General features: G+C 33.6%; 1 protein-coding gene across 1 annotated transcript in view; it reads left to right on the top strand.

Annotated features, from left to right (window-relative positions):
- Positions 1-23,189, top strand: part of LOC105151496 (uncharacterized) — a 70,734-nt gene that overhangs the window by 32,039 nt on the left and 15,506 nt on the right. Inside the window, exon 8 of the mRNA XM_087404149.1 lies at positions 16,347-17,090. Within this exon, the coding sequence (XP_087260275.1) occupies positions 16,347-17,090 (744 nt within the window). The remainder of the gene's footprint in view (positions 1-16,346; positions 17,091-23,189) is intronic.

The raw sequence follows: 23,189 nt of genomic DNA, 5'->3' as shown, positions 1-23,189 counted from the left end.
GTATAAACATATATTTATTTGATATAAAATCCATTAATTTGATTTAACTATCATTTTTTTATCGAATAAATATTTATTTACTGTAAGCAAATGTTCGCTTGATAGATATTGTTCAAAGAAATATGTATTAAGATTTAGTAAATTTTGTTCAGTGTATAAAATACTGATTTGTCCATTTCCCATTAGAAAATGCTCCGCTAAGCGGATTAATGCAATCAGCTTCTTTTTTCAGTGCGTACTCGCAGTGCATTTCGCTTATAAAAGCAAGCTCGTTCGTTCGCGTTTGTTCGCGTTCTTGGCTTAGTCTGGAATCACCTTTATGCTACGTGCGACAGCGAACTCCTTCGTGCTTTGCTTCGTGAATCGGCAAAGACGCGGGGAGACGCCACGGTACGTCCGCAGCACCACGGTTCGCCGGTTCTCTCTCCTTCCTTTCATTCGTCCGTCGTTTCCACCTCCTTGGAAGTCGCCCGGATGCGAAGTCGCGCCGCGCGCGATGTGCGGTTGCGTCACATTCGACTCTCGGTGCGATTCGCACGAACCGGAGAACGGAGAACGAGGCCTTCGATTTGCGCTGACAACTTTTTTTTCTTAAATCTGTCTTTAATAATCTATCATCGTCCAACATTATTTATATTTTTTTCATTAAATAATATCTTATAATTACAATATATTTTTACAATTTTAAAATCTCTCGCAATCACAGTTTTATTGTTAGCACGTTTCGACTTCCTTCCGGTGCAAAACGGAGAACCTTCGCATTTTTTTCTCATAAAAAAAAAATATAAATATCTGTAACGCGTCAATCATTGCTCATCTATAAATTATAATATTTATATATTTTCTTATTAAGTATTATCTTATAATTATAATTTTTTTTTATTGAAATCTTAATTTTATAATTAGTACGTTCGATCCTCTTCCAGTTGTAATTTGCATAAACTGGAATGGAAAGTCTCCGAGTTAACAGCTCTTTTTTTCTCATTTCTTTCTTAAATATATCTGTAACGTCTATCATCGTTCGTTTATATTATATTTATATTTCCTTATTAAATATTATCTTATAATTACAATATTTTCTTGTTAAAATTCTCCGATTTTATAATTAGCACGATTCTGATTTGTTTCGCGCAAATCGGATTGGAGAACGAAACCTTCGATTCGCGCTAGCAACTTTTTCTTCTTACAGTTGTTTCTTTGTAAATATATCTTTAACTGATCCATCAGCCGGATTTTATTATTTATTATTTATATTTTTTTATTAAATATAATTTTAAAATTACAATATTTATTTATTATTTCTCGGCTTTATAATTGACTCGATTTCCAATATGGAATGAAAATCTTGTAGATTTGTTTTCTTCTTCTTAGATTTGTTTTTTGCTTCTCTTTTTTCTTGACTGTGTCTTTAACGTATCTCTCACCGTTCATCTTATAATATTTTCTTCTTGAAGTCTCGCAGTTTTATAATTAGCTCAAAGTTAGAACACTACTATTATTAGCACATGTGTACTTTCCACAAATATTTTCGAGAGATTTATGTTTTCGTACATATATAAGCATGTTAACTCTTTCATTACGACAGGAATTAAAAGTCTCCATAAGAAAATATTCGGGTTTGATTTTTAATGTACGTATTAAAAATATTAAAAATATTATGGCAAGATCAACAAATGGCCTGTCGAACAAAATTTTTATAACAGAAAATACGCGCCTCGCAACACCGTGTTTCCTTGTACTTAATTTATATGAAACTTATTGCTTCCTGTTTTGAATTCGCCCGTAAAAAGTTCGTAGCTGTTCGCGATGTCGGTCGCAACGTTACATAATTTAAGAACGTGATTTAAGAGGGAGTCTTTCCAGCTGGTGGGAATGTTAGCTATGATTCATCACATCACGTAGAAAATATTAAATTCCGCGCGAACGCTTTTAAACACGTCCTTGGTCAAGTTGTTTGCCGGTCCGTGATCTTCTTGTCCATTAGACTCGAACGACCCCGTTCGTTCTTCCACGTCTCGCGGCTAATTTTCAAAAATAGCTTGTATCACGTTTATTACGTTAATTAACGCTATCGTTACTTTGGGCACGACATGGTCCAACCCAGGAAGAAAGGTCGTAAAAGTGGGTACCGCTTAAGACATCCTTTGCAGGGCAGCAAGATCGACAGGATAAATATTTCCTGTTCTCGTACAACACTGATAAATGCACGATGGATATTTTTGGATGCCCGCGAGCGTATTTCTCTTGCACAATATATATCCGTAGATTATTAAATACATCCTCTCCATATCGGTTAATGCTTAACGTTGTGGCTAGATGCTTAGTGAATTTTACGTTAAAACAAATTGTGAAGAATAAATCACGCGTAAATTATTTAAAATAATATTAAGAGTTTAAATTTTTAATTAAGAGTTATGTTGAAAGAAAATCCTACGGACGTGTAATACAATATTATAATTCATACAGAGAAGAAAAATGATCATTTACTATAATTTAAGTATAATTTATAGACATTTATGCCAGATATATATTTTTTATAAGACTATAAATATAATTATTATTATTAACATTATAGCAGGAAAAAAGATGGAGATCCTAATCGTAATTATTTTGTTATGCAATTATAATTACAAATACCAAATATTTTTCTTTCTCTTGGTTTAGTGTACTATTAATGTAATATATGTATAATGTGATATTATGATATAATATTATAATATTATAACAAAAATAACAAAATTACTTAACTATACTTTGTACGTAGTAATTTTATGCTTGAATGCCTTTTCTTAAAATAGCAATAATTGTTTCGATCATTTTCCTAAAATCTCTTAAACCCGGCGGGCTCGTCTATTGATTGCACATTCCTGATTTAAGGAAGAGTGAGGGGCGAAAAGATTGTCGTTTACATACGTAATTAAATATAAACAAAACCGAGACGTTTATACATTTCACACCCTTCGCGTTTCTCCGTGTTTGCATTAAATAACGCTCTCTCGTCGACGTAAAAGCGATCGCACTCGTTAAAAAGAAACTTTCTATGCGCTGGTGAAAGCAGCGTAGAACAATCTTGATGAGTACAATCTTCGATACCGCAAATATGGAAAAATGCACCAATCGACGCGATAAACATAGCGAGATTATTTTCACGTGTATCCACGGAGCATTGAGATCTAAACAATAATTTAAGGTCTCGGAAATTTCGTTTTGATAAAACCATGATACCACAACGAGTTTTCTTTCGTTATGACGAGACAGGAATTATGAACGTAGGCGAGGGTGGCTGTTGAGTCATCGCGTGTCCTTAAGAATATCGGATGACAGAAAAAAATTTCGCATAAACGTGCACATTCAGACTTCGAAGAGGGCAAGTTCGAGAAGAAGGAAATTGTGGGAGGATATAGAAAGTACAAATAAAACAGGTCTCTTGTGAAAGGGATAATTGAATCTTCTCTATTTTTCTCTGGCAAAATATCGTAGCAGCAAAAAAAAAAAAAAGAAAATCCAAAGAAATCTGTTGAGATTTGAAATATTTGTATGTGTATACTATCGAAGTATAAAATCACTACTGTAAGGATTGCTCAGCAGAAAAAGCAGCTTTGCAACTGTTGTAAAATTCTTGAATGTGATTAGTCTTGCCCTTAATTCCTCACTGAATCTAAATGTATAAACTAATCACATATTAAAAATTCTTACAATACAATTGCAAAGTTATTTTTTCTAAACACAACCAAAGTCATGATAATATAGTGTTAAAAACAAAATATAGCTTTAAAATGTTTATTAAGAAAATACGATGGATAGCACTTATATTAATGTTTGTACTTTAAATGATTATATGACATAACTATTAGGTGTTGGAATTAATTCGTAGCGTTTTACAAGTGATGGGAAGTACTTTCATTAATGTATTTTTTAATGCTCATGTGAAATAAATAACATTCTTTCATTAAAAAACGCTACGAATTAATTCCAACACCTAATATATTTTTAAAAGTCAAGATTTTTTTCTTTTGTTATTTTATAATACATTTCCATACATTTCTTTTAGAGCACAGAGATAAAAAAAATACTATTGAAATAACTTGATCCAGATAGTAAACCGCCGCTAAATTGTTTATGTTACTTTTAAATGAGATGTAGAAATAATTGTAATTTTTTCATAATTCTCTTATTTTTAAATATCGATCGTATCTCCTTTTTTCCATTCATAAAGTCATTTTTCCATTCATTTTAATGTCATTTTAACGTTATTTGACGTTATCATGGCCTATCCTGCTCCAAGACGTTTTCAAAAAGACCTTCGGGAAAAGACTTAAAAATTCCAAAATCCCGCTTAGTGCACACCAATGCACACTGTTGTGTGTTCTGTTTCTGTTCCTGCACTAGACTGCACTAGAACTCTCTTTCTTGCTTTCGACAAATATCAAACATATACCTATTTCACTTTAAATTCCAAAAGTATACTCTGGTTCAGAAAAAAACCTTGTCTGTTACCAAACGAACACCCCGTATAAGACGCATAAATGACGGGGTGGGGGTAGCCGGCTGGCCGACGCACGAGGGTTGGCGTGAGTCATCGCTCGTCATTGGACGGGTGCCGACCAGCAGTGGCGACATCCGGCGGAACGTGGCGGCGCGGCGGATCGGTGGACCGGCGCGGCGAGAGGGAGAGGGAGAGGGAGAGGGAGAGAGAGAACAGCGCCCGGCGAAAATCAGTCGTGATCCGCCACGCCCGGTGTAACGTTGCGATCAGCATCTCGAGCGTAGTAACGTCTATACGCGCTTTGGAAGTTTTTCGAACACCTGTAATCGCGCCGGTCTTGCGAGAGGAGATCGCCGCGTGCGATCCGTCCGTTTCGTTTTGTGCGCGAAGCGAATAGCGTTTACGTGTTCCGCGCGATCGTTGTCCGCGAACGCGCGAGAGGAGAGCCGGTGGAAGCCGGTTCGAGTCGCGCGTCTGCTACGCCGGTAAGAGATTTCGTCGCCAGTGGAACAGACGCCCTCGCGACAGTCCCGTCAGCCGATCGAGCTTCCGGTGACGACACGAGTGGTGCGTTGCGGATTCAGCTGCCTGCAATCGGCCTGAGTCGGCCGGGATCGTTCGTCGCTACTGGCAGAGTGAGTCATTGCCGTTGTGCAACTACTTTTCCTTCGCTCGATCCCTTCGCGATTCTCGCTGTCCTTCTTCTGAACGTTCTTGAGAACGTTCAAAAGTTCGATTCTTTGTTTATAATTATACTGTCCTTTTCTTTTGTAAGAAAAGGACAGAGAGGAGGGATTTTTTTATTGTTGTGGAAAGGATTTAAAAACCTGTTCTTTTTCGCTGAGTTTCGATCACTAGAGCGGAAACGTGAAAAGTGAAAATTTTTATGTATGTATGTATATTTTATGTACGTGTATAAAACGTGCATACGTATAAAAAAATTTTCACTCTTCATGTTACCGTTCTAGAAAAAGTTACAGGATTGACCCTCTTAAAATTCTTTATGATTTATCTTTTCTCTTTATCTTTTTACATTGGATTGTTGGAGAGAAAAAAATAAAAGAGAAATTAATTGTGCACAAGAAATTCAGCTAAAAAGAACCTTAGGACATTCTGGAAGGGCTTGCGAAAAGGCGTAGGAAAGGCTATATTCCGAAACATCCTTTCCAAAAAAATTTTACTAGATATAATGGATTTTTTCTATTTGTGATACAAGTAGACACAAAACATCTTTTATCTTTCTTGACATTCAGAGAATAACAAAAAATGATATTTGTGTCAACTTTTGTCATCAAGTAGAAAAAACCCGATATAGTTTACAATATATTTTTGAGTAAAATTTTCTTTGGAAAGAGTTGTTTTGAAATTTAGTAAGTAGCTCTATGCGTTTCTAACAATGTAGATTAACTTTAATCTCAGTTTAACTTACTTATCTTTTTCTAAGAACTAGAAAAAAAAATCTCAGAAGTTCTCAGAAGAATTAGAAAAGATAGAATGCTTAGAAAAATTAAAAAAGATAAAAAGTAAATTGAACCGAGATTAATCTACATTGTCCAAAACAGCCATATAGGGCTACATTCCTAAACATCCTCTCCAAGAAAAATTTTATTCAAAATATATTTTTCTTGAGAACTAGAAAATATTATTCAAAATATGTATATTTTTCTAAGAACTAAAAAAAGATAATAATTGAACTGAGATTAAACTATATTGGTATAGAAATGGGCATTAAAGTCTCATATTTGGTTAGCAAGTAAGACGATCTTTGAGCAGGATCTTCGTTTAATAAATAAATGAATATTCGAGCGAATATTCTGTTTAATTATTCGAATTTTTTTGATCGCACGCATTTTCGAGATTGCTCTAAAATATAATATCCCCAGGAAATGCATTCTCAGAAATTCAAGGTATATTATTTTATTCTTATTCACCGAATGTTAAACAAGAGAATTGTTCGCGTTGAAATCTCTAAAAAATTGTGCACTTAAAATGAGATAAATATATATTCGTATATTGAAAAGCGAAAATGTTGAGTGTACAAAATTCTAATAACATGAACGGACCTAATAAAATTATTTCTGTATGTAACCGAGTGAAATTTCTGAACGCAGTATTAAATAAAACACGCCTTTTTCTGTCAATTTCTATTAATGTATATTTATCTTGATTTTTACTTACTCTTTATATATCTAAAAGTCTAAGAATTAAAAACGATTAAAGCTAAATTAAACCGAGATTAATCGGTTAATAAATAATAAAATTAATCTGAAAGATGGACTTAAGCCATTCTCGTTTCCATGATTGAAGAAATCCTATTTGAAAAAAAAAAACATTTTTTATAACATCTGCGAAACTGTCGAGATATTTTATTTATCGATAACGTTAAATCTTGCCTCCTGATAATTCTATGAAACGAGTTATTCTGATTGATTTTTACCAATGTAATCTCAACTTTAATCTCAATTTAACTTGTTTTTTACCTTTTTCTACTTTTACGCGTAAAAGATAAAGAGCAAATTAATCGAGATTGAAGTTAATCTATAGATAGACATTAACGAGTCTTCGAACATCTTGAAACATTAAAAATTTGCCCGATAGTCATGAGGACTCGAATCAATAAAAAAAATCTATTATATTTGCATAGCAACTAAAAATTTTTTATTCTTTGATAAGCATGATGTATACATTTTCTTTCCTCCTCGTGATTAATTTATGCGCAGTACAAAATTTCCAAAAAAATATTGACAATAAAATAACTAATAAAGAAATAAAGCTACACTTTTTGCCTACAACAACAAGAAACGATATCTTATTTTTCTATTGTAGTACACATTTTACAAGTATTTCGCTACTATTCAACAAATTCATTATACATTGCGAATTTAATTGTCTGTGCACATATTTTAGAAATTTAGAGCCACCACTAGAAATTTGTATTTATAATTTAAGCTATATATAAATATCAGATTAGGATTGAGATTGAATTGCAATTTAACCAATCAAAGAGAGAACTAATATCAATTTAAGTAAATTTCGCTTTAATCAAATCCAATACTTTAATCCTATTGTAATTGAGTCTGATGGATTTTAAAAATTATATTTAATCGTGTCTAGTCAATTTTATAGAAGATAAATTTTGTTCTATACATACCTTGTGTTAAGTTAAATACACGTGCAAAATAAAAAATTAAAGGAACAGAAGATATTCGTTTCCATTCTCTGACAATACATGAATTCATGACATCAGAATATTAGATATAACAGATACAACATTGCGTATAATAGGTGAATATTGATCTTCAAAATTTGAAACAAATTTTTAGTGGTGACTCTACATTAATTTTTAATATTTGGGACAAATTTCTGGCCACAAAAGTACTCATTTCTTTGAACAACTGCGTATTCGGGAATATTGTACTAAAAAAAATAATGTTATGTCAACAGCGTTATTTTAATTGAAAATAATCTTATTGATGTAATAACATCAATAAGATGTATTGACATTGTGTTAATGAAACAAATAAAATTTTATTAAAACAGAAGTATAATGTATTTGTTCATTAACAAAATTATTTTCAATTAAAATAATGCAATGAGAAAAAGATCTGATTGGATTAATTGGAAGTAATTCTGGTTGAAAATGGAGGAATCAGAATTTTCTGGTTAAATCTACTAGAATTCTAATTGAAATAATCGAAATACTGATTAATATAATCAGAATCTTCTGATTCGTCCATTTTCAACCAGACATTTTCTTAATGTATCGTCGATATAACATAATTTTTTCAGCGTACACTTAATATTCTTATATTATGCATAAAATAAGATATATATATATTTTTTGTACATTCCAATCTTCGTGCAACAGCATAATTTCTCTTCGGATTCGGCACTGACGTTACGAAAATATTTCGTACAGATTTACTTACATAGGCGAGTATCCGGTTGGTGATTCGAAGCGTTAGATCGGCCGAGCATCGAAATGCAGCATCGTGAAGTCGACGTTGGATTAGAAATTGTCAAATCCATATGTCGAGATTCTCCGCGATCCTTTTTAAATCACCGGATATGTGATAACAGAGTAAAATATTGATTTACTCAGTACTTGTACAAGGTAAACCTTAGGCGGACGCAGGCAGTCGGCTCCGATGAACATTGGTTCAACGATCGTTCCGCGAGCGAATCTAGATACCTACGTGTGTGCCACCTACATAATTCATATCAGTATAGAGAGCAACCGTTTTGACGAGGAGAGGAAAAAAAGAAAAAGAAAATTGCGGACGATGTTTTGCCGAGAATTCATGACCGAGACGGGCAAATCGTCGTGCAAATTCCTATCGGTCGGCCGAACGAGACGACCGATGTAAAAGAATCTCAAGTAGTCTCCTCTTCTTTCTCCTCGCGGTTGTCGCGCTGCTGCATGGATTACCGACATGCGTAATTCAATATTTCCGTGTAATTCATATCGTCGTTGGCTGCAAAGAGTCCGCACGCGCGTCTATCCTGGCTTGCAAGACTTTGTAACCGATCATATGAAAGGCACTTTGTTTTCGGATAATGTAAAATGTATAACGTGAACGGTAATTTAAGACTTAATTCTTCATCTGTAATCTAAGGATCGCGTATGTATCTTGAAACGGGGTGAAAATTACGAAAAAAGTGACTAAATTTAACAAGTGATGACCGCTGATAAATAGGGTAAGGTGATGCAATTTCAAACAATTAGTACAATTCATAGTACAAGTCTGAATAAAATAAAATTTGAATCCAATTTTTGAGATTGAAAGGTAACCCTGTAATCATTGTGTGGAAGATACTGAAGGGGATATCAAATAGCAAAAAATCTTGAACTTCGAAAATTTAATTTAAATCTTATTTTATTCAAAATTGTATTGCCTTACTATTCTAGTAATTTTACTTACTTTTTGTAATTTTCACGTCATTTCAAGAAACACAATTGATCCTCTGGAACTTTTTGGCACAAGTAAAATATCATTCTCATATTTCTTCGAAATAATAGAGGGTGGAGTCCGGTTCCTTCCTTAAAACTTGTAATATCTATTTGGTAATATAATAGAATAATGTAATGTAATTGAAAAGTATCTTGAATTTTTCAACATTTTTTTTTTTAATCTAGAACAGTAAAAAATCTTATGATGAACGAAAAAGAACCAGATTGCAGACGGAGGGAATAAAAATATGATTTCAAGTGGATGGTTAAAATTACAGATGAGCAATTCTCTCTCGACGATTTCAGTTATAATATTTCGAAAGTTATTGATTCAAGCAGCGTATTTAGCGGTGGTATTAATGATTCAAAAATGGTATTGACGACGAGCTGATTGCGCATTTCATACGTGGAACCTCGTTAGTGAGTTTGTGCAGTTGAATAATAATCACGAGGAAAAATGTAAGATCACGAACGCGTTAACTGTTCTGCGTACAATAAAAAAAAATAGGAACAGAAATAAATATTAAATATTACAAATAAAAAAATTAGAGATTAAACGTAATTTACTTAACTTATGGATATAAATAAGATATAAGATCTATGAATATATGTCTTATATTTTATTTGTGCGATATCCATTGTGTGATACGTTTCTATGTTTATTTTCTAATTTTTTAATTTCTAATATTTAATAATTCGTATTTCTAAATTTTCTTCTATTGTGAACAGGACCTTATAGTACATAAAAAAATCAATTCAGAAAATTCACTCGACGTCAATGCTCTTTCTATGTTATCATTATTTTATATTAACGACACAGAATATTACACGCATTTTCTTTGATTCGTGGATTTTTTTATCCATTTGTAAAATCGATTTTAGTAGGAAATTGCATAAAGACTATTTTGTTTTAAAAATTATTGACATTTAATTTTTATAATTATCCCTTTAAGTATACAAATTAATTTAACAATTTATATAAATAAGTAACTATATATTTGTAACTTTTAAACTTTTAAATTTTTATTATAGTTTTACGTACATTTCCAAAACTTGAAAGAAAACCACTAATGATCTTAAATTAATTTGATTAATTAAAAAATCCCCATAGATATGTTTAAGGATTGAAATTTCAGGAATGAGGACAAAGAAGTTTTGACTCCTTTTGTTCTGATTGATCAAACTTCAATCTTTCAGTCTTCAATCTTATTCTTCAATGCATAGTCTGATTCCGGCCTTAGGTAGATTCAGATCAAGCTTAATGTGATGCAAGATATAAAACATCATCCACAATTTGATTATTGTATTGCGTGTTAACGCTATCTATACGGTCGCTTAGGGCTGTAAGGCTATCCTTCAACTCACCATGTGGGATCGTTATGATATGTTGTTATGTTACGTGTGCGTGCACAGCCCCTCGAGTTAGGTAGCGTGCGTTGTGCTATCTTTGCACGAGGCTTTCATTCATTAGTTTTATCGTAGCTTTACTGTCAATGTATGCGACCAGTCGCTATAAGTGACCTTGACTAGTCACTTCTGTCATCATATTGAATAGATGAGAAAAAGACGGGATTAAAATTCATTGACCCTCTGTAACAGCAAGATTATTTGACAGTCGCATAAAAGACACCTAGATTCGTCCATGGCAATTTTTTTTCTGTCACAATGAACTCTTTATTCGATATCATCTGTAACTGTAAACTGTTTCCTTTTTTATTCAAATTTTGTATGAAACCGATATAAAAATAAACATATTATTTATACACCGAAAAAAATTTACTAAATTTATATATATATATTAATAATGCTAAGTAAATTTTAATTTACAGTATATAAATATTTATTTAATAAAAAAACTGATTAAATAAAATTAACAGTATCAAATAGATATATGTTTAGTAAATATTTAGTAAATATTTATAGAACTATTCAAACAAATATTTATTAAAATTTAATATTTTTTTAGTGTGTAATATCGAACGGGAAAAATAAAAACGGAATAAATACATTCTTTGAGATTTAAATGAACGGTCTGCCCTATTTTTTATGGTTTAACGCGAAGAATATTGGAGACCTAGGTCAAAAAAAAATCCAATCGCTTTGTCAGGCGAAGATAAAAGAGGGATAATCGTTGTCCTGCGGCGGTAGATGACATCATTTGCTCACGTTCTCCTTCATTCACACCCTCCCTCTTTGCGTTAACGATGCGACTCGCGCTCGTTCAATCCCCGAACAATCGATGGTGCACGTAATGAAGTTTTTTTTTCGCTTTTTCCTCGGTAATATTATTTTCCTCGAAAAACGAACAAAATTCGCAGTTTTGCGCTGTCGTGGCAACGCGACGATTCGATTTGCAAGCACGTGTTCGTCGAGGATAGGTACCTGCCAATTATCGCACCTGCCATCAGCTCGTACATATTCATTGTGGACACATCCGATTATCAATCGATGGGACATAGGATGGGACATCCCCATGGTCGTCCAATGCGTCACCCAGCACACCATATCCGGATATCCCCAATGACTCTTAGCGTTGATGGTGTTTATACCGTTGGTGTAAAGAATTTTTCTATGAAAGAATTTATAATGCTTCCCTGAATTATACACTGGAAATAGAGATTTGCATTAATTGAAATTCTGGCTGAAAAAACAAATCAGAATTCTCTGGTAGAATCTATTATAATTCTAGGTGAGATAAATGCAGAATTTTCCTATGAAAGAGAATTAAGTATAACCTTTTTGAATTACACTAGAAAGAATTTGTTTGCATTAATTGGAATTCTAGTTGAAGGACAAATTAAAATTTCCTGATTCCTAGAATCTATTATTCTAATTGAGATAATCAGAATTTTAATTGATATGATTAATAAAATTTTCTGATTCATTCATTTTCAACCATAATTTTTTCTCAGTACAGAGATTAATATCGAATCTAGGATCAGTAGAAGTTTTCTTTCAGTCTTAAGAAAATTTCAGAGATGCTTGCAGATAGTAAAACTAGAACATAGTCTATAGAAATAATCTATTCCTTGATTTACATATCGGTTTTCGAATGAAAGAAAGAATTTTATCATGTCAAGGAATTTTCTTCGCGATGAAACACGATATTGTTGGATGAGTACCATCAGCAGGGGTAGTAGCGGGTATACGTCGAAAAACAAACCGATGGAAAATTAATATCCTTTTTCCTCCCTCTCCTCCACCCTGATGATGAGCGAACGTTTCTGCAGTGTAATAAAGTCACTAGAGCGCGAATTCAAGAGAATGAAAGAGAAGACGAGAGGTGAGCGTGCGAGGTGAGGTAAACGGGGTAAGAGGAGAAATGAAATGAGAGTGGGGGAGGGAGGGGGCGGAGAAGGAGCGACGGATGAGAGGGAGGACGACGCAGGCGTCGATAGGCTGCATAGCGCGTAGGTCAACGTACTTTCTACCAGGGCCGCACAATATATTGCCGCATTGGTTGGTACCTTCCCTGATTCGGTGAATCTGCAATCGCAAAATATGCTGCGCGCGATGTCACGAAACCTCCACCCTCCTAAATCACTGTCCGAGAATGACTGATGCAATTAGGATGATCAAAATTCCAAATCGGGATGTTGCAAATTTTGCGGGACATTCCAATTTTTGGCTGTCTATAGAGATGTCCTAAAAGAACCCTAGGCGGAATGACATTTGTCCTGATTTATCACGTAATCTAAATTAATATAAAATTTATTAGCATATTAATGCATGTTTCTATTAATGTAGTTTAATTTTAATCTTGTTTTAACTATAACTCATCTTTTTTTAATTTTAAGAATTAAAAAAAGATGAAGAGTAAGATAAATTAAAGCTAATCTACATTGGTAGAAACGAGCATAAGGATTTCTTTCACCAATCTCTGGTTAAGCTTACTGAGAAATTGTGTGTTGATCTCCCAAGTTTTGAAAAAAATTAACTTTCTAGCTCGTTCGATTGCTCATCGATTTGCAAATTACACGTATAGGTACGTGTAATTTTCGTTTGCATACTTCTGATGGAAAAGTTATTAAAAAACAATTTTATAGGATGCTAATTTCATATTAACTCTGCAACTACGAGGAAAATAGATTTAACTCAATCGATAGATTTTCGTTTGCACATTCCGAAATAAGTCGATTCTTTATTTGCACATCTTTAGTTGAAAGGTTATTAACAATTAAAGTTTCGAAGATAGTCGATTCAGATAAACAGATTCAAATCGCAGTTATTATACTCAAAATGGCATGAATCAATAGGTTTATTAGTAATTGTAGAATTTTAATTTTTGGGAGTTCTGCAGATTGTTTTGAAGGTTAGAAAGTTCAAAGCTTTGAAGATTTTAATGCAGAAGCTTCGAAGTTTGAATGCCTTCGATGTAGTAAAAAACATGTTTTGAACAGTTCAAAACATGTTTAATCTATGTTTTTAATAATACTGTTTAAAGCATGTTTGAAGCATTAAAAACATGTTTAAAAAGAAACACAATGTTTTATTCTAAAAAAAAAACATTAGTCTTTGTTAACTCTGCTTCGAAGCAAATCAGCAACCCTACTCTTGACTGACGTTCGAACACATGCGATATCCGAATTTTTAATCTTTGATGTTCTATACATGAAAAGCGTACGTATGTGAAAGGGCCTTGCGTGCAAATTTGAAAATACAAAAAAAAGAAAGACGTGTCCGAACTTAATTTCAAAATGAAAAAAAAAAGGTTGTTATCAGTCTATGTGATTAATGTATTGTAGAATTTGTAAACTTAAAGAAAGTTTGAAACTTTCTTTTTAAATTTGCACTTAGAGAAAAAGTGATAATTGTAAAGGTAACAACAAGTTTTATATGTAACTAACTATAAAACCGTTACTCAATTGTGCATATTAATTCTACATATAAAACTGGTATATTTGTCATCACTTTATATAATTGTTATTATTATTTCGCTAAATGTGAAATAAAATTGCCATTTGAGAAAGGCATGTTCCAAAAAAAAAATTTAGTATGACGCATTAAGCCGGATCCAGACTAAGCAAACAAACGCGAATGAATAGCTTACTTTAATGAATGTGAAAGGTACCAGGAATATCGCAGTTCGAACTCATTGATGCAACTTGTTCATTTGTGTTTCGTACACGCTCGTTTGCTTAATCTAAATCTGACTTTATATATCTAGCAGTTTCAATATTTCCCTGGATTTTTCCGTCTCTTAAACAAAATATAACAGTAAAAAGAGTTAATGAAAAATAAAAAGATACGATATATAATTTATATTCATGACAGTTTTTTCATGTAAAATACATCTTTGTGCAGCAACAGCAATATAAAGAAATGTCCTGTAATCTAAAGTTACGGAACATTCAAATTTATGAATATCCATGCGTGTGAGAAACAGGAAGTGGTTATTGTCACTTGAAGAAGTAAATGCAGTACTCGGTAAAAGTACCGTAAAATCTGCATGACATGAGACATTTAAATATTCAAGAGATATTATAGAATCCATTGATCCGGCAAACGATAATTGATTGTGTTGCATCCAGTTTATAATACAGATGAAAAGTGTGACAATAATAATTCTGCAAATTGTCTTTGCAGTGATCCTGAAGAATTATGCAATTACATAAATTTGTGTTTTGTAGGAAACAATATCGCAATGCTACGAAGGTCTTCAACGCGATCGCGTGATCTTCGAGCTTCGATTTATTCACGAGCCATTGACTCCGCTGACTATAAACCGTACTTTTATTACCATGACTCACGCCAAGTTAATTGTCTACGGAACAACGCAATATGAAAAATATGTCTGCACTGAAAAAAGTGAAATAATAGCTATCAAGTGTTGAGTTAAATAATTCCAATCAAATGTTCGGTTAATATAACACATAGTAAAAAATATTTTGTATTTGTGTTGAAAACGGTCCGCTCACATATTTGTTAAAATTTTATGTTGAACATTCGATTGTTAATTTAACATAATATGATTATGTTATTTAAATTTATTTAATTTTGTGTTAAATTAATATTCAACATTTTTTAGTGTCAAAATGACAAGTGGACAAACATAAAAATAATGTTTAAATATATAAATTCTAAGATTAATGAATAAAGTATATTAATTTAGCATATTATAAATATGAATTTTATTGAAAAAAAAAATACTTTCACGGTTTATTTAATGTATCAATACTACTTTTTTGTATTTATCTTCTTAAATGATATTTCTGTTATCTTCTAACATATTTATTTTGTGTTAAATTAATATATAAATTTAAGTGGACCGTTTGGAACACGTGAGATGTGTTCAATGTAACACAAATTTTTCGTTATATGAATCGAATATTTGGAAATTATTTCGCTCAACATTTGATAGCTACTACTCGACTCTTTTTCCAGTGTTAGATTTTTGCTCTCTTTCGTATCAAGTCTTCTACTTCGAAATGTTTCCACGAAATTTCGTAGAAGACTTAACAATGAGACCACGCAACGGTTTCTAATTTATGCTTGACGATATAATAGTAATTAATCCGTAACTGGAACAATGGTGAACTTTGGTGACCTTAAGATTTTTTTTAAATAATCACGATTTGTAATAATTTTATGTTTTACAATTTGTCACAATTTTAAACTTAAAGAAATCTTAAAAAGGAACTAATAACAAAAACTTCAATAGCTCTTAAGAACCCATATATTTCTTTATCATCAAAAAATTTGTTTTTTTTTACGAGTTAGTGCCTAAATTCTTCATCTCTAAATAATTTTATCCAAGAGATATTTCTCAGAGTACAATGGAGATATTTCCTGGATAAGGTTCTCCGCAACTTATCTGAAAGTGAAGAAATTGGGCATAAGACGTAATCATAGTTGATGCCAAAGTACAACCGCAAGAAAATTCTAACGAACGCTATTTTATATTTTCAGACGACCTGAAACACGTACATCAGGCTTTGCTGCAGAGTGCTAAGCGTGCGGGTTCCTTGGATAATATCACGGTAATCGTGGTGTTCCTGACGCCGCCGATCGAGATCGCTTCGCGCTCGAATCCGCTTCTGACGTATCAAGCACCGAATGGTCTATTACTAAACAACATGGATCCGAATAATCCGATCCCGTCGAATCATGATGAATTCGATGTAAAACCGGCCTACATCAAACAGCTGATCGACGACGACATGGATCGCCCCGATTTCGATTTACTTTTGAAAAATTCCGTGTGCGGTATGACCAGGAACGGCAAGCACCGGAACGACGACGATGCTGAATATGATTATACGGACATAGGTCCGGAGACTGATGTGGACGCCGGCGAGGATGTGCATGACAACAATTACCCGGCCCTCGCCACATCGTCGTCGCTCGATCCTACCCCCGAGAGCGAGAAACCGTCGATAGAAATTGAGAAGTACAACAACGACGACGACGACAAGAACGACAACAACGATTATTCTAACCGCGATAACGCGAACGTCTGCCCGGTGGATTCGGTAGTAAACGATGATGATCTAGACAATCGTGTCCGACCGAATGATAAAGACGTTCGCGGTGCGGACGACGAAACGCTGCGCGACCACGGTGACGACGACCACGACGTCGCGCGTATCGAGACCGCTGGCATGCATACTGTCGTGGACGATGACGAGTCGCCACCCTCGCCGCGAGCTGCTAGTAAGTGCAACTTGTCCGTTGTAAAGGCTCGGCTGTGCGCCGTGCTGGTATACGGTTACGCTTATCACGCGGTGAGCAATCTGTTCGTGTCGTTGGCGAACTACATCTCGAATTCGTTCGCCGCTCACATTTTTGGTCTACGTAAAAATTGAGCCGTGTCTTTGCGTTTTAATCGGCCTCCCAAGAGATGATTCAAAGATTCCATCTTCATTTATACCGGAAAGTCATAGAGGACCGAAACGGACGAAATCGAGAAGTGTACATGTCAGCGATATGTCAGCGGATTAATCGTCGCATAACACGATGTAATCATCGTCGTATGCTCTGCGATAAGATTGCGCTAGTTATTATACATACCGCAGTATGAAGTATTTTATGTGTCTTTGAGAAATGATGCAAAATATCTTCGATTTTTTCGAACGCTGAAATATATTTTTAACATTAAACTATGTCCCGATTGCTGCAACACAACGAGAAACTTCGCATGCATAAAACTTATTATCTAAGAGATATAAATAAAAAAAACGTAATCGTTCCGACCTTTCTGAGTCCTCTTCAATATAATTTTAATCTATAATTACATGACTTCAAGTTAAAAAATTATTGATAAAAATATTATATATTATATCCTGAACTTTTTATTGATGTTTCTTATAAAAGTTTTGTTTGTTTTCCAAAAGTTGCTTGTTGCCAAAAGTTTCTTGATCTTTCTTAATGTTTCATTACTAAAATTTGCAATGGGGACATAGTTCTAGAAACTCCAGTGGACAGTATCGCTTGTTAACAATATCGCTTTTTTTGAGAGTACGAAAAAGCAAGTCTGTTGTACGCAGCTATTGGTAGATATGTGTTATATATAGTTTTCATATCACATTTCTTACATATGCAAATGCAACGCATATAAGAATAAAATTGAAACGCATTCGAATGCATAGTGCATTCGATGTGATTTACATGACTAAGATCTCCATTTTCTGACTCTTAACAACAGTGTTAGTACCGTTATACTATCGTTGAACTGCAGTTTTTTTTATCATATACAATACCTGCACAACGATAACATAACGATACTGTCATTAAGAGTTACAGACTAGGGGTCTAAAGAGTACATCCTGTAATGACCCGCTTTTCGTACTTACGTACGATCCACAAATGGCCTCCTCATTCTACTCTCCTTGGTAACAGAAGTACAGCGAGCACTTGTAGCATCGATCATCCGTTACATCCGTGATCTTACATGGATAAATAAAGTTCGAGATTAGTCAGAGCTGCTATTTTCTTGTCGGTAGAATGTCACACAGATAAATTATCGCGTTTCTCCCGTTTTTTTATGTCACGGAGATACGTTATCTTTATTAATGACCTATATGCCATGTCGCTGTGCGAAGCCATAGCTATGATCAACTGCAGCTTTAAAAATGTTGATGGCGCTAAAATCGTAATTTTTAAATCGTTATCGAGATCAGTTGGGTTTCGCTAAATAGAAAATGAGTTTCATTATTGTGACTCATGTACAGTCTAATGAACATGGAAGTTCGAAAGATAGCAAGTTGACGGAAGTAGCGGATATGCTAACGAATATACCGTACGAGAAAACCTGTTTCTCTAATTGACTTTGAAATTGATTTTAACCCGCATCGGTAGCATTGCAAAAAATGGAAATTGATGTTCAATAAAGGTAATAAAAAGCACCGTTTACGCTATTAACGCTTTCTCGATAAGCGGAAATGTTGAATATCAGGTAAACGAGTCTCGTTAGCGTAAATTGGACATCGTAAATCTTTATATTATTAGATAAGCAATTTTTTAAATGCTCATTATGTCTAGAAACGAAGGAAAAGCTTCTAAATCATGATTATTTATGGCAAAAAATGGATAATATTGTTTCAGAGCAATGTAGTAATCAACGGTATATATTACTCTAATTATGAAAAATTAAAAGATAAAGATAAAGATTATTCATCCACTAATTAAATTAATGAAAAATAATAAAGTAACTTTAGTATTAGAAAATTATGTTATCTTAAATTTGAAAAAAAAAGATACAGTGAAAAAAATTATTATTATTATTTTACAAACGAAATGTTTAGTTAGTCTGTTAAAATTAGTCTATTAAAATAAGATATATGATATATGAGCTGATGATTGCTTATTGTTCCGCGTATTATCTTAGATACAAATTTGCAAACAACGATTATTTTTCAAAAAATATTTGCATTTGTTAAAGCAAAATCATTTCTATAACATATGTTTTTAATATTCTGTTTTTAATTCTAAATTTTTTTTTAATTTTGTATTCTCTATCTATATTTTCTTAAGGAAGTCTCCTACATTAGAGGATTAAAAAATTCGATTTTTTTTTCTATAAATTGATAGTACTCTACGAGAACATGTCCCTCAAAAATTTTAGAACGAAATTCGAAGTCCTTCAGTATAAATTCTGCGCTTGTATATACAGATTATATATACAGTGTATATATACATCGAAAATTTTTAACGCGTTTTTCTCGAAATCGTTTTTTTGCATTTTTTAAAATTTTGTGAACACGATTGAGAAGAAAATATTTGTCCGATTGACTTCTTTTAGGACTCATTCTTTAGCTAATTTTTTTTGCCTAAACAAACGGTTGCTACTTAGTGAAAATCGTAATTTTGTTCTTTAAAATCGGACAAAATTATAATTCGTATATATTTTTTTAATTATTTACATAGGATGATATTCTATATAAATTAAAAATCTTTTTTAATTTTTTGATTCAGGCAAGAATTACAGCCGCTGGATGTATAGAAAATTGTTACGTCGTGCCACTAAACTAAATGTTTATATTTTTATTATTTAGAATACTTTTTCTCACATAAAAATTGTGTACGTACTCTATAATAATTATATTGAAACATGCAAAAAGTTTGAAGTCGATAAACATTAATCTTCCATATGAAAAAAAAAAATTATGAAAAATCACCTCGTTTTCGGCCTCCTAATGTAGAAGATCTCCTTAAACCGTTATTATCACATACAAAAACGGATGTTTTACGTACTATAGGAAAATTATTCTGCCGTTCTATTAATGAAGATATTTTTAAACATTGAGAAATGAGAAACGTGTTTACGCGCGATAACAGTAAATTGATAACGTTTATTTTAATATTCTGCTTTATATTCTCATGTTTTTTTTTAATTTTACTTTTTCTATTAAACTCTCATCACTATCGCGCGAAAACGAATTTTTATAGGCTAAACAAAAATCATTATACCACTCTGTTAACGACGATATTTTTAAATATTGAGAAACGAGAAATGTGCTTACGTGCGATAAGGGTTGATAATTAATTTGCCATGTATATTTCAGGCAATCGTCAGATACAGAAGTACAACAGTTCGCCATTATCGTTATCGGCAGCAATTTCAGTTAATTAACAAGTACCATCATGTGTCTCTCGCATGCCCGCTTAGTCCCGTTACAGACATTCGAATCGAGCGCGCAATGGCCGAGAACCGCGCCGCCGCGTCGCAATTGGTCGACGTGATGCGCTCGTGTCGCTGATTCGTCATATGGCGGCCAATTGGGCAGCGTGCCGCCAATTGTCGCCGGCCATGTGGAAGGGGCTTCCGGCAGTTCCTCTCGAGCTCGTACGGTTATGAGTGCGCGTCTGCGGTTCTCGTGTGAATTTTCCTGGTACGATCGTGTTGGTTCGCGTGCCGATCTGTGATCGCCGGCTTTTATACCAGATATATACCGTCGGCTTCAGGCACACCGTTACCGCCGGCACTTCTCGGACGTGAGGACAGACACACGACGCGGACGAGGGATGAGAGATACGTTCTCCGAGGTACGTTGCGCGCTCGTGTTCCTTCGCAGTCGGTTATCGCCAAGGAATCCGGGCAGAACCCTGAATTGCGTATTTAAATTTGGAAGTGACGCCGTGGCGGGGGACATCGCGCGGCGTTGTCCACAAGTCTTTGGAATAAGCGGCGATGACAACAAACCATGTTGTTGCCGGCCGGTGACCGGCTGTTGAAAAAACCGACGTTGTTTCTCCGACGACGATTCTGTACGACGCGATGGTCGCCGTTATCAGAAATAAACGTAGAGATCGTTTTCGTGTCTACAACAAAAACCGAACTCATTGACGGTATACCGGTTTCTAAACTACATCGATGTTCCCCCACTCTTTGTTTCTTTTTCTTTTCGTTCTTTCTCTTTCTCTCTTTCTGGATGGTATAGGTGAACGTTACGGTTCTGATATCTTTTCCCTCTTTTTCTCTCCCTCGTGGTGATCGCAGGAACTAATTGCGTCGATTTTAAATCAAGGCCTGCTCTGCCTGATCCTTCTCGAACATTCGACGAATTTAGTTCTTCGATTTCCGTCTCTCATAAGCACATACAAACGAGAAAGAAGAAGCATTCTCAGGACAGAGGGACGAGAGTCCAAGAGGGAAAAAGAAAAAGGCAGTGCCTCGCGTCATGCGAAGCGTGCCCGAAAATAACGTGTTGTGAAATTGCATTGTGTATTTGTCGTCATCGTCGCTGTTGCACTGAGAAAACAAAGTCGCATTTCACGATTTGTCAAATTGATTCACGCTGCTCCGTTTTGCAGTCAAATTTTGATGCAGTTTCGATAAATTAAAAATTTAATGTTAAAAGCGAAAGAATTTACGCCTCTCGTCTTGTGTTTCTGTCGACTAATAGAAAACTTAGATAATTCCGTGGAAATTCTTTATTAATAGAGAATTTTTGCGATACCGCGCGTATCTGAATACACGGTATTGCAAAAACTCCCTGATATCGAAATTATACTGATTTTAAGGATCAATTTGAAGCTAATTTAATGACATACAAATTCTTCCGTCGTGAACAAAGAAAATTTCTTAAATGGCTTCTCGAAAATAGACACATATTTGCTCAGCGAATTTTGTACGTCTTATTATGTGTAATTAATAATTTTTATTACTATAGTGATAGAATATCATTGAATATGATTAAAAACACGTATTCTCACTGATTGTACATTGAATGATGCACTTTTTACTTTACATTGTTATGTAACTATTTAAAATTCAAAATTATGTCGAACGATAGTTATCTTTTACAAATTTAAAATGTGTTATGTTTTAAAAATTTTTGATAGTGGTGGTTCTCGATGATTATCAAGGTGCTATTAAAAAATGACAATTCTTCGACTGTGAATCATTCGGAAACGTCTACAATGACATTTTTAATGTTTTCCATCGGGAAAACTAGTGCAATGATACACACTGAATACAATTGAATGCAAATAAATTCAAATATTTTCAGTGTTCAATCATTTGACCCTTTTAATTACATATGTGGATAGTTTGATAAGTCAGTAACTTTTTAAAAAGAGACCAGAAAAATAGAGTAAGATATTATTGACTTATTAAATCGTTTACATATTTCTTTATTTGCGATAACCTCATTACTTTAAAAGGATTAAATTATTTATTAATACTGAAAATATGTTAATCGATTTACATTCATTGCATCAGTGTTGCACTAATTTTTCCAATGGAAAATGTATTTGAGTACTTTCTAAGAGACACAGATGATATAGTATAACACAGGGAATCATTATATCTTTGTTTGTTAATGTTAAATAAAGATGAAGCGATTACCATGTTACACTATGTCTTGCTGGAAAACATCAAATAACATGTAGTACATATAGGTTTTCTGTATACAATAAGCTATTAGTCATCACTCATACAGCATACTAGTGATAAGTCATACTAGTCACAAATCTTAGGAAATACATTCAGAATAAATTATGTTACAATAGATTACGTCACAATATTTCAACCATTTAAAAGGATGATTTTCAGAGGAAATAATAATATACTATATGATTCGTTATTCATAACACAATGTAACTTTTGAATTGTAAGAAATTTCATCATTTCTACGCAATCACTGATTACTGATTTATTGTTGTCTTGTAATATACTACTCTCTTACTGACTCGTTTATAATTCGCTCCTGATTCTTGATTACTAACGGTTTATTGTATAAAACTCATTAAACTTTAAGCCATAAGAAATTGATCAATCATAGTAAATTACTCTTTTCATATACTAAGAAA

The sequence above is a fragment of the Acromyrmex echinatior genome, chromosome 3, assembly GCF_024713525.1.
Source record: "Acromyrmex echinatior isolate Ae372 chromosome 3, ASM2471352v2, whole genome shotgun sequence".
NCBI classification, from domain to species: domain Eukaryota; kingdom Metazoa; phylum Arthropoda; class Insecta; order Hymenoptera; family Formicidae; genus Acromyrmex; species Acromyrmex echinatior.
This window is presented reverse-complemented; position numbering and strand designations above follow the sequence as displayed.